We start from the raw sequence: 12,440 nt of genomic DNA, 5'->3' as shown, positions 1-12,440 counted from the left end.
TTTGACAATATGCCTGCATAGTGTATGACCTTTTATCTCTCACATTTCATCCATATTCATTCACAATCATCGTATATTTTGGATCCAGATCACGTCACAATCAATGCTACGTCATACTACCATCGAGTCAACAAGAAGAGCACCCCCATGCGCCAGGCCAGAATCCATACCAAAGCATTGCTCGGTACATCTCGTCTTGGAAAGCTCGGGACGACGTGGTATGGCGTCGCTCCGTACGTCCCGGAACGACGACCGCACAAAGGTACAATCTCATCCCTTGAGGATCATTCGTCATGCCAAACCCGCGTGCAATCGACCCTCGTATAGTAGTATAAAAACTCACGGCTAGTGGAGGCAAAAATAAATTCCCCCAGCACTAACTTGCTCGTCGGAGGGACCAAAGTCGATAATCACTCGACGAGGGTCATCCTTGCAGGAAAGCGACCATCCCCGAGCCACGAGCATTCCTACCAAGAGTCGCCAACCAGCATCCTAACGGTAAGCCACCAACCAGCGTCCGAACCGAGAGGCGCCAATCAATATTCCGACACTATCACCCTGTTTTGAGGGTTGACCGACCTCGGCAACCAGCTCAGTCGATCAAAAACTCCCAACATCGATCCGTAGACCAAGCGGTGCTCTACTCATCGGCCACAGCGTATTAGTTCATTAACACTTAGGGGTTTAGGATTTCGATTACCAACAGAAAAGCAACGAGATCTAGTGTCACCGTTGAGTTCCAATGCATCTATCCATCTGTCAAGTTCCAACATCATCGCTATAAATTCCAACAAAGTGGCTTCTAAAGTTCCAGCACCCTTTATCATCGACTTCTAGTTTTGCTGTCGCCAAATTCGCTATTCTCATCGTCGACTTCCAACATTGTCGCCATCGTCGACTTTTAGGGTCAAACCAAAAATAGTATATTTTAAAAGATTAAATGTTAAATGTTAGAAAACATTGTATGGATCCATCATAATTCAGTGGAAATAGAAAAAAAAATAATATGAAGAAAATAAGAAAACGATACACTATTCAAATGTAAAAAATTCAGAAAAAAAATACCTTATAGATTCTCTAAATTAGAAAAATTAATATAGAAGGTCAAACCAAAAATAGTGTCTTTTACACGAGGACTGATCGAAATCATTTAATTTTTTTTATAAAAGCCTTGAATTATACCTAGATGGACATAAGTCATTGTTTTTCTAATTTACAAAAAAAAATATTTTTTAAATTTTTAGAATTTGAATAGTGTGCCATTTTCTTATTTTTCTCTCTTTTTTTTTTGTTTTCACCGAATTAAGATTGATCGGTGCAATGTTTTTTTATATTCGACCTTCTAAGTAAGTTGACAACCTATGGTAAAAAATTTATACAGAAAATAAAAGTCATGATATACACTCTAAATCATATGAAACTTTTATAAAATATTGCATTTATATCTTCATTTTTCTAATATAGAAACTTCTTAGATAATATTTCAGCATCTCTATTTTAAAAAATTTATATTCTATTTTTTTGACTAATATAAATAGATGTTCTTGATTAATCTAAAGTACTATAGATTGAAATACTCTTGATTCCACTGAAAAATATTAAAAAGTATGTTTGGAGACACAAACAACATAAAAACTTCAAGGCTTGAAATTTTTTGACATGAATTTGAAACTCTTATCATAAAAGATTCTGAATCTATTATTAATTTTTTTTTAAAAGTCTCTTGTGAATCATATGAGATCTTATGTTGAAAACCTAAAAGATCAAACTATAATAGAAAAGGTTTTACAAAATTTATCTTCAAAATTTAATATGATTTTTTAATGAATATAGAAGAAGCTAAAGATACAAATACACTATCAAATAAATAATGGGTTTCCTTTTAGTTCATGAAAAAAAAGTGAACGGATCTTCACATAAAACTTCAAAACATTTCTTCAAATGAAATAGATTTAAATTCAGACATCAGATCTCAAGAAAGAGATCAAAATGACAAAGGAGAGGAGGAGACCAATCAAACGAGGATTAGAGAAACTCAAATGAAGGTAATAAAGAAACTCGTCAATGTTTTTTTTTACAAAAAAATGAACATATTGAAAAAGATTACTAGTACAAAACTAAAAATCTAAATATTTCTCTGTTCTTTTACTATAAAAAATGATCATCTTGAAAAGGACGATTGGAACAAAAATCAAATAAATTATCACGAGGAAAATAATAGTGAAGAAAAAGATGAAAAAGAAATAGTTTTATGAACAAGTGTAATTTAGTTTATTTTGTAATATAACATTATCAATTTCAATCAGACCATCTCAAACTTTCATAATTATACAAGAACATGATTCTAATTTATATTAAACTATTTTTAGTTAATAATAAATTTTAAATAATTAATAATCAAATTTGGCATTTTTTGTATAGATTATGTGAACAAGTGTAAATTAATGGGTCAATTTTTATAATGAATTTAGGATAATTAATTATCAAATTTGATTTTTTTTTTTTATAGGTTCTATGAGTGGGTATATTATAATTCATTTTGGAGTGTAATAGATGACCATCAACCAAACTTTTTTTAAAAAAAATCCGTAACTTTTACAATTTTACTATAACATGATTCTAACAAGGATCATATTGGATTTTTTTTTTCATTTAATGATAAATTTAGGATCACTTTGTACAAAAAAATTAATACTTTTTTATTAGGTTCCATGAACAAATGTATTTCAATTTATTTTCAAGTGTAATGAGGAGCTTTTCTAGATAAATTGTGAGAAGAAGGTGAAAAAAGAGAGGAGAGAGGAAGATGATCATATAATGATTTTTTCATTTAATGATAAATTTAGGATCATTTTATACATAAATTGATATTTTTCAATAAATTGTATGAATAAATACATTTTAATTTATTTTTGAGTGTAAGGAGATTATCTTTTAGGCAAATTGTGAGAAAAAAAGAGATGGAAGAGGAGAGCTAGGAGGCAAACAAGGAAAAGAAGAAGGAAAGAGAAAAAAAAAAGAAAAAGGAGGATAGGGTAGAGACATAAGAAAATATCATGTAATAAAGAATGATTATGCTTATTCAGTAAATTATCTTCTTTTTTTCTCGATTCAAAATGGAACGTCCGAACTACGGTACAGACTCGCGGAGTTTCATGCGCAAAGGTACACCCAATCACGTTGTCCCTCCCATTGAACTGTACAATGATGAATCATTACAAAGATTAATATGAAATGCTTTCGTTCATTGAATTGATCAGCCAAAGATTAATAAGATTGCTGCAAAACTATCCTTTAAAAACATGGCATTAGCAGAACAATGCAACAAAGACGAGTACCAAAAAGCTCAGACAATGGAACAAGAATCGCCTTGTACATTTATACAAGGATACACCCTGCAACAAACAGCAACAACACAGTTTCAAGATTTTGTGAGAGTTTTCCCCATCTTTGCTAAGAACAAAAATGGAAATAAAAAAAATTACAGGACAAATCCAAAGCAGGTACAACTCTTTTTAACCTACATATATTCTGAAACAACATCTTTGCCATTTAGTTGATGGCTGTTGGAGTTATGCGCTTCTTGGTAGATTTATTTGCGTCTGAGTTCTTGGTGACGGTAGATATTGGCAGTCTCCCTTCCTTGATCTTTGTAACTGTTTCACTGTTAACTTTAGCAGCATTCTTCTTGCCAATTTCCATATGGTCTGTCACCTCAGTTTCCACATTGGACAAATCGGCCTTCCCTTCTGAGGCCTTAGATGCTTCTACACAATTGTGATGATATTTCATCATGAAAAACCATGAGCAGAGATATAGATTTCTATAGTAATCATGATTAAGATCCACAAAATATAAGCGAATTTTGCCTGGGTTCAGGTCCATCCTCTGCACAAGTTCAATGACAAAAGGAAAGCTGCAAAATATGCAAACTAACATGGCTTTATCACCAGTCAGAGTTAGTAAGTCCTTCAAAAACAAACCTATCCAACCCGTCAATCAGCTATTATGAATCCCATTTCTAGATGCATCAGAAAAAAAAAAAAGTTAACGCCCATTCACCATGGTTGTCATGAGATTGCATATGCTTTTCAAAGAGGATTCGAGTACCCACTGATCAGGTGTGCTGACCGGTCACCCAAATGGCACATGCCAGAATACTTGTCTGTATTATAACTTAAAGCCTGGCACCATCGGCAGTAAACAACAAAAAGGAAGAAATAGATTGACACATCAACCAAAAGAAACCCAAAGTTAGGCAATAAAAGGGAAAAACTTTGTGCCCCAACTCGTTAATTAGGCAATAGAAGGGCCTATCATGAAGCCTAAGGTGGCAAGTTAATTAGTCAGGAATCTTACTCTGTGATCATGGTTTGTTAGAAGTTACTCGCACAAAAAATAAGCAATTATCACAATGAAACCTTGTAATGAGAGGAAATTTCAAAGGCGTTCCCGTTCTCACTAAAGTTGCCAACGTCAGAAATGGAGAACCAGTTAAACATTTTATATTAAATAAAACCATGCATATAATAGTGTAGCAGAAGATATTAATTCTAGTCAAGTGCAGTTTGCACGTTAAAATGAAGCATTAGCCAACAAAGAAACTATTAATTGACATACCTGAGGGAGAAATAGGTTCTCCGAGTTCATGGTCCTCGAATTCTATAATTGTACAGTATCCATCTCGTGAGGACAATGACAAATACTTTGCATCAGACGACCTTGCAAATAAAGTATTTTGATTAGGAACTGGAGAACCACAAGAGTTCTTGAAAGTAACACTAAAAAATAGATGATTCTAGGGATTTTTAATCCCAAGAAAGTTTGCTAAATATAAAGAACATTTAAATGACACCAACCAAGAAATATCTGTAATGGCTGCATAGTGTAGTCCAGCAAATATCGCAATTGGAGGCAAGCTTTCAGTGTCATAAATGTACAGAGAGTTCAAGGTTGCCAGAGCAAAAATAACCCTATATGGAAGTTTAAAGAAACCAGCTGCAGATACTGAAAGCAAATTAGGCCCTGATATGATTTTGTACAACAGCATATTAGCTACACAAGACACCAACCTGAATTAGAACCTCGTAGAGCAAAAAGAACAGGGCAGAATCTCACAGCAACTATTGGTTTGTTAGCCCCTGGGAGTTGCACAGCAGGTCTGTAAAACCAAAGTGGTTGTCACAACTAGAGAAACATCTACTTCAACTTCAAAAGTTCTTTTAATCACAACATTTTTACAATGTAACCATGAAAGTAAGAACATGGAGCTACAATACCAGGGTAATTTAGAACTAAATGGACTATCAAGGATGTAGGTACATATTGATTTTCTATGAATACAAATTTCAAATGTTTTTTTACATTTTTAAAAATTTGAGAAGTGCAGCTTAACCATATCAGTTGCAGAATGCTTTGGTTGGAGCAGTAGGCACAGTTCTATTTAAGTATCCATAATGACAGTCGTCAGGATTGATATAATCATCCAAAATATTTAGCTATCGTACCTTGAAAGATCTCTCCTTGAGAGAATATATGCAGTATTGACAGTTTCGGATGAAAATGAATATCTATATGTACCTAAATATGAAAAAATAACCAGCAATAGTCAGAAAATGTTGCACAGAAATGGTGGATTTTTTAGATTTTTCATGACCAATCAGTAACCAAAGGAAAAATAAATAAATGAAAAAAGAAAACAATAAAATGGCCAAACAATCCTTGAGAAAATATATGCAGTATTGACAGTTTCAGATGAACATGAATATTTATATGTACCTAAATATGAAAAAATAACAGCAATAATCAGAAAATTTTGCACAGAACTGGTGGATTTGTTGTATTTTCCATGATCAATCAGTAACCAAAGGAAAAATAGAAATGGAAAAAGAAAAGAATAAATTACCCAAACAATGCACCGTTAATCCCATACTCTAGCTAGAGAGAGTTCAAAAAACCAAGCAAAGAGTAAAAGCATACATAGCACAAAGACATGCTAGACACTTGGAAACATTCACAAAATGGAGAAACTAAATATAAACTGGAGACATCTCAACCTAAAAGCTTCAAAATATATAAGAATATTGATAAAATAACTGAACTTTAGGGTTTCTGTAAAAAATTACTACAGGAATATTTACATTGTTAGGTATCATGTTTTACTTATTGCAAATTACAGCATGCACATTACATCTCAAACAGGTATGGTCTTACAACTTGCATGCACCAAATAGAAAGTATTATGTGATTTTATTTACTATAAAAGTAGCCATTGCTACAATCAAACTTTCAAATTAGTTTAATTTTATAACAAACATGATCATATTCCTTGATGAAAATTGCAATTCTGTGTGCAACAATAGAAGAAAGAAAAAAAGCCTATAAGAAAAGTTGCAAAAAGGACTGGAGAAAAAAAAAACAAAAACAATTAACAAACTTAAAAGATTTAACTTTATATAGATTTATGTCTAATTTCATTTATTATGAGATACAATCAGCAGAATTGAACCCCAGATAGCCTACCCACAAGGTGTGTCTTGGTATAACAGTTGTTTCTTCGCAATCGGGTGACCGGCAATTGAGTCATGGAATATTGTAATGCCTCAAATTGAACCCACGTATCCTGCATTGCAGGGAAGCTCGACAGTAAATCTTCCTTTTTTATCATAGCCAGTATACCTATAGTGGATATATAGGGGTCATATGTATGCCCATGAATGCCAATGAATTACCAAACAAGGTCTGGCAAGATAGATTTCACTTCTCAGATGTGAAGAGTTTATTTGTAGATAATTACACAGCTGTTTTGCACAAAATTTGATACATCAATCCATTTAATTAAATAAATATCCATAGTCTCTTCTTCTAAACCATATGTAACAAAGCAACAAGAGAAAACTGGATAGCTCAATTGAGATGACAACTGGGAAGAGTTTGAGGAGACATCATGATGGATGATTTCACTAGACGGACAGGGTCACAAATCCATGGCGATTAATAAATATGTGATAACTGATGGGAAAGAATCGACTTCAAGAAGTTTGGTGTCTCCAATGTGGTGCCAGGCTCAACAAAAGTCCAAAGTCTTTGTTTCAGCAAACAAATGAAATAAAAAGTTGCCAGCACTTAAACAACCACGGGTCAAATATAAGAAGTTTTGTTTAAAATCACCTTCTGCATAACTATGTAAAGTTCTCTTTCTACAGAGCAAAAAGGCAAAGAAATAATACATATAGAGACATCCCTTAGCTTCAACCTTTTCTGTTTACAGTCATTTGGCTCACAAATGATAGAAAGAGATTAAAAGGAGATCTTATGTCTGAGAAACTCTACCAAGAACTCAATGTCAAATGCTTTGCACAGCCAAATGCTTCGGAAAGCATGCACCTAAGTATAAACATCTTGACTATAATATTTGTACAAACATTGACCAAACTCTCAATGCAAATGTTTTGTTGACATAGCAGAACATGAATTCTGAGGCTTGAACTGAAGAATAGTATGTGTTTAAAATGTGACAGAACAAGAACAATTAGATGAACATCAAAAAAAGACTAGTGCAAGGCCATATGGCTTGAGATTTTAGGGCCAGGCAATTTCTCATGAAATCAATTTTTTGTGACTGCCTAAAATTTAGCAATGAAAAACCAACAATGATAGAACTTCAAATGACCTTTAAACATTTTTGAGAAAAAGGTCAACTCTGGTTCGTCTCTCACATTCATTTGCCTACAACAACAGAGTCAAGCCTAAATCCGCTGAAGGAGAATTTTTAATTGAAAACTATCCTACGTCTTGGTACAATGGATCCAACTTTGGAAGGTTCTTTTGAGATTCAAACTGTACTGCCCAACGGAGCCTATTATTTGATGGATATGGATGGCCAGTCCCACATCTGGTCCACAAATGGGAATTTTGAGTGGTGTGACAATAATTCAACATACGAGGCAAAGAAAGAAAATTGATGAAAAGCAAGAAGGCTAAGTACTGTTCTGGAAAGACTTCTAAAACAGGGTAGGGACAAAAACTATTAGCATAATGGAACAGCTTAGCAGATATTCACAAATCACTATCTAAAGACTAATGTTATAAGAAACCAGTAATCTGACTGTCAAAAAAAAAGTGGGTTGGAATGGTCAGGCATTGGTGGTTTCTAATTCTGGATGACTATTTATTAAAATTTCATTCAAAGAATTTCAATGGGTTAGCTGAATGTAAGATAATGGAAGAAGACAGCATAAAAACTAAGGAAATTGAAAAAATATGTAGAAACAAGGAGAGAAACTACCATCACAAAAATTATTCCATAAGTGGTATGCTTACATCCATACCTGCTGGCACTAGTAAAAATGTTCCATCTGGTGACCATGCCAATCTCCTGAAGAAGGATGGCAATGTCTCATCATGGAATAGATGTGGTTTTGATGACACTGACTGAAAATAAAGTGATATGTATTAGCAGGGTCATGTCAGTGATAAAATAAGGAAACAAGCAACATTTTCCAAGTTACTAACCTTGGAGTCATCCAACCTTTGTGAGTCTGATTTTGTGAGAACGTGCTGGCAAACATAATTCAGTTTCTCATTGCCCTTATGTTTACTCTGAGGCTTATTAACATAAATCCGACATGTCCGATCAGAGCTAAGGGAAGCAACATACTGACCCAAAGGATCCCAAGCAACCCCTTGAACATAATGCAAATGAGCATCCAAAATCTGATGGACCGAGCCTGAATTGTTGATGCATAGGTTTAACCCAATGCCCACCCAGACAATGAAGTGAAAAAATTTAGGCAACTAAAAGGTGGCATACCTTTAGTAACATCCCATATTATGCAAGAATTATCAACTGAACCAGAAATCATGTACGCACCATCAGAAGACCATTGGAGGTCAAGAACATCTTTGCGATGAAATCTAATCAAGATAATAAAATCAGGGCCACTAGTAAACAATATTGTATCAAAATTGTTTATGGAAAGACCTACAATAATGTCTTTAATACTTTCCAAGTTTGACCATCATCTGTCAAGTGTAGCTTCCAAATAACTAGTTCACCACCTACAAATTAGAAGAATCAATTAAATAAATCTATAATGTAATGTCACAACAAAGAATCAGCTAACATGAATCAACCAACTAATTGGACTATCAATATGCATACCATCAGCACCTGATGCAAGGTGATCTCCTGCACAGACACACAAAAAGAAATCAAAAAACCAAAATTTATGGCTGTTATCAGGCATCAAGTACAAGGAATTTGTGACATCAGTTGCGGGAATCAAGTACATGGAATATAATGGACAACAAGAGAGAGAAATGTAAGAGGTCAAAGTTTGGATAATAAAAAATATGCCATCATGTAGGTCTTTCAACTTTGTTAAGTGACATTTTTTATTTATATCAAAATCTTATTCCAATCAGATCTCCAAGCTAAATGTCACACTCCAAAATCTTAAATATCAGATGTACCATGAAACATTGCACCAACAACCTATAAGGATACTTGCAGTACTCTATAAAAGTTAAACAGCAGCCCAATACACAAGCTCCTGTTAATACTGGATCTAGGGAGGGTCACCAATGTACACAATTATACCACCACAAGCATAGAGGTTACTTTAATCATTCAAACCCTGGTCTTCTAGATCACAAAGGCTAACCAGTATTCTAAAAGTTCTGAGGAACGGAACTCCAAACACAACTTGTAAAAGTAATAGAGACATAAAGAACACTACAAATAAAGTACCATTTCTTTTCCCTTTGGAAAAATATTACAGGATAAAAAAAGTTGATGAGACAATGCCCTAGAGAAAATTTTAGTATTTTAGAAGTCATTTGGCAAGGATATCAAAATCTGTGGAATGATGATGGCATAAATAATCAAGAACCCAAGTGATTCATTCAATTAAAATAGTTAGGACTTAGGACAATAAATGAACAACGACAATAATAACTAGTTTGAGTTCTGAGACCATTGAGCCCTTATTTTGTTGAATACAAAATTTTCTAATTTTCTTTCTTGTGGAATAAGCACACATTTCCCAGGGTGTCATGAAGATAATTACAAACAAGATAAATTCAAAAGTTTCAGGTAGATCAAGTATGTTAAAGGCCATAAAGTTGTTACTTTCATATTTCAATTGCTGAAGAGAAGGCTGGAGAAATGGAGAAACGAACTTATAAATCAAGAATACAATTAGTAGCTGTCTGACCTTAGCAATACTGTAAAATGTATGGCCGAAAACACATACACAATATGGACCAGGAAATATTTGTCAATTAACAAAAGTTCGACCTCCAGCATGAACAAATCATCTTAAAATATGACAGAAATAAAGACAAATAGCCTTTAATTAGTGGAAGCAAACACTATGAGAAAAGTAAACATGTGTCCAACTGAAAACAAATATTTGGTCAACTATAAATAAATCTTCAAGCTCATAGAAGAATTGGCTCCCAGTTATCCTGTGTCATTATGAGAAACTGGAAGCAACTGATCATAAAGCATCAGAAGCAGTTTCACTTGATGGATCCTATCCAGAAATTTGAAAAAAAAAAAAAAAGGTATGCATCAAGCATTCTAAGGATGCCTATGTAGTTTCAATAACAGGAATATCATAAACGATATTCTTACCAGAAGGAGAGAAGCGCAAGATATTCACGCCAGAACTATGGTAAGAAAGGCTATTTTGATACAAAACTGTTGGATGACTCCTTTGTGATTCATCTGATCTTATCAGCCAAAGCTGCAAACAAAATGTGATAAATTAAACAATAGTTCAGAAAATTCAGAAAAATAAAAATAAAAATACTACTCAACAGACTTTGCAAGGGTATAACAACATGGTGTGATACGACAAGCCCAAAAAGGTACAGTGATCATCGTATTGTGGATACTGTGGTAAATCTCTTTGGAGTCTGAGTACTCTAGAGAAGATTAGAGAGAAACTTGGTGATGATATTAGTGTTCTGAAAAGCTAGCTAGCGAGGAACAAGTCATGCTATCAACGACAGTATAAATAAATCTTGCCTGTCTTCCAAACGATGACTGGGTGTGTTGCCCCAACCCATGAATAATCATGCAGATTAGGGAGGGTTATTACCTTTTGCGAGGCAAACACTAACCTAATAGCTTTTCTATCCATATTCACAGTAAAACTTGCAAACTTTCAAGCTGAAGGGGGAAAACTAACTTTAAAAGTGTGAAAAGTACGAGCTTAAATGGCAAGGATGCGAGGAAACAACTACCACTAGTTTATTATGACTACTATAGGATTAGAATGGCGTATTAGATCTACCAAACTGAAGACTAACCACAAATAAGCTAGTAAATCATTACGCAGATGTAATTCTAACGTATATTTCTAAACACTAAAACCTCGAACTCTTTGCAAAGGAAGTGCTACAATTGTATCAAAAGATCGAAACCCGATTCTTTTCAGACTTAAGAAAGCAGTACAATCGAATGTTCCGCGATAATCGAACAAAACTCCATCCTTTCAGGTCCGAAGAAAGAAAGCCCAGAAACAATACGAGATCGGAACCTTGATGTCGTGGTCGGCGCCGCCAGTGGCGAGAAGACCGGTGGGGGAGTGAAAATCTAGTGTGAGGACCGGCTGGGTGTCGTGCCAGATGACTTGCACCGTCCCTCCTCGCATCTTTCTCTCGATCAGCTTCGTACGGTTCCTCGCTGCCGCCCGGGGTCCGTCCGAAAGAGCCGGGTTAGGGTTTCGAATTGGGACGCAGAGGAAGAGGCTTGGCGCCCAACCGGTGCTGTGATGGCGGGAAACAGGGTTTAGGGAGGTTCGGTGGAGTACTAGTGGTGACGTAGTGATGAAGCCCGAAATTTGGCCCGACCCGTGTCTACTCGACCCGACTCGACCCGTTCTTAGCGGAGTTCGGGCCCGAACGTGGATCGAGAGATGACCCGGATCCTATACATTGAAGTGTCGGCACATGTTAGCCTCTCTATCTCTGAATATATGGATTCGAGTAACCAACCAACCATTCTCATGCAACGGAATGGTTCACATCTGAATTTTGATTTGATAGTAAGTCCAAATTTGACATGTGCATTTGATTAAACAATAAGACTCACGCGTGATGTTCAGTTGGTCAGAAGGGCCTGATGAGATATGCTGCGACGATATGAGCTTGTTAGTCGAATCTAAATATGATTTCGTACCAGCAAACATGATTTCTTTAGGAAATTATTTCATAATATTATCAGTGGCATACGAAAAGGATGATAAGCTATTTGTTAGCTTAAACATCGAAAAATATCTTATGAAAAATTTATCAATTTTTTTTAATAATACTATTATTTAAAATAATTAAATCATAAGTCAACTCTCCTTAAAAACACAAAATTATTACATTTTTAGTTCATGATGTATACAATAAAAATATAATATTAATTCTGTCTTATTATAAGG

General features: G+C 34.7%; 1 protein-coding gene across 4 annotated transcripts; it reads right to left on the bottom strand.

Moving 5' to 3' along the window:
* Window positions 1-3,335: 3,335 nt before the first annotated feature.
* On the bottom strand, window positions 3,336-11,789 carry LOC103996565 (chromatin assembly factor 1 subunit FAS2). Of its 4 annotated transcripts, none has more exons than XM_065081573.1 (13): window positions 11,550-11,789; window positions 10,640-10,751; window positions 9,164-9,190; window positions 8,988-9,060; window positions 8,813-8,916; window positions 8,515-8,729; window positions 8,331-8,433; window positions 6,523-6,678; window positions 5,508-5,580; window positions 5,073-5,161; window positions 4,860-5,007; window positions 4,621-4,721; window positions 3,336-3,767 (listed from the first exon to the last, which is right to left on the bottom strand). In XM_065081573.1, the coding sequence occupies exons 1-13, from the start codon at window positions 11,661-11,663 to the stop codon at window positions 3,553-3,555; spliced, it is 1,530 nt and encodes a 509-aa protein (XP_064937645.1). In that variant the 5' UTR covers window positions 11,664-11,789; the 3' UTR covers window positions 3,336-3,552. The 4 variants fall into 4 exon arrangements, with proteins under 4 accessions (XP_064937645.1, XP_064937646.1, XP_064937647.1 ...); XM_065081574.1 differs by having other exon boundaries at window positions 4,860-4,998; XM_065081575.1 differs by lacking the exon at window positions 6,523-6,678.
* Between the last annotated feature and the right edge of the window lie 651 nt (window positions 11,790-12,440).

This window comes from Musa acuminata, chromosome BXJ1-9 (genome assembly GCF_036884655.1).
Source record: "Musa acuminata AAA Group cultivar baxijiao chromosome BXJ1-9, Cavendish_Baxijiao_AAA, whole genome shotgun sequence".
NCBI lineage: Eukaryota > Viridiplantae > Streptophyta > Magnoliopsida > Zingiberales > Musaceae > Musa > Musa acuminata.
Note: the sequence above shows the minus strand (reverse complement) of the source record. Positions and strands in the feature narration are given on the sequence as shown.

Coding starts and splice junctions, on each gene's coding strand:
- LOC103996565 (XM_065081573.1), bottom strand. CDS start 11,663: ATGCGAGGAGGGACGGTGCAAGTCATCTGGCACGACACCCAGCCGGTC. Junction 10,752..11,549: donor GCGCCGACCACGACATCAAG/GTTCCGATCTCG, acceptor TTTTGTTTGCAG/CTTTGGCTGATAAGATCAGA. Junction 5,581..6,522: donor TACCAAGACACACCTTGTGG/GTAGGCTATCTG, acceptor TTTCATATTTAG/GTACATATAGATATTCATTT.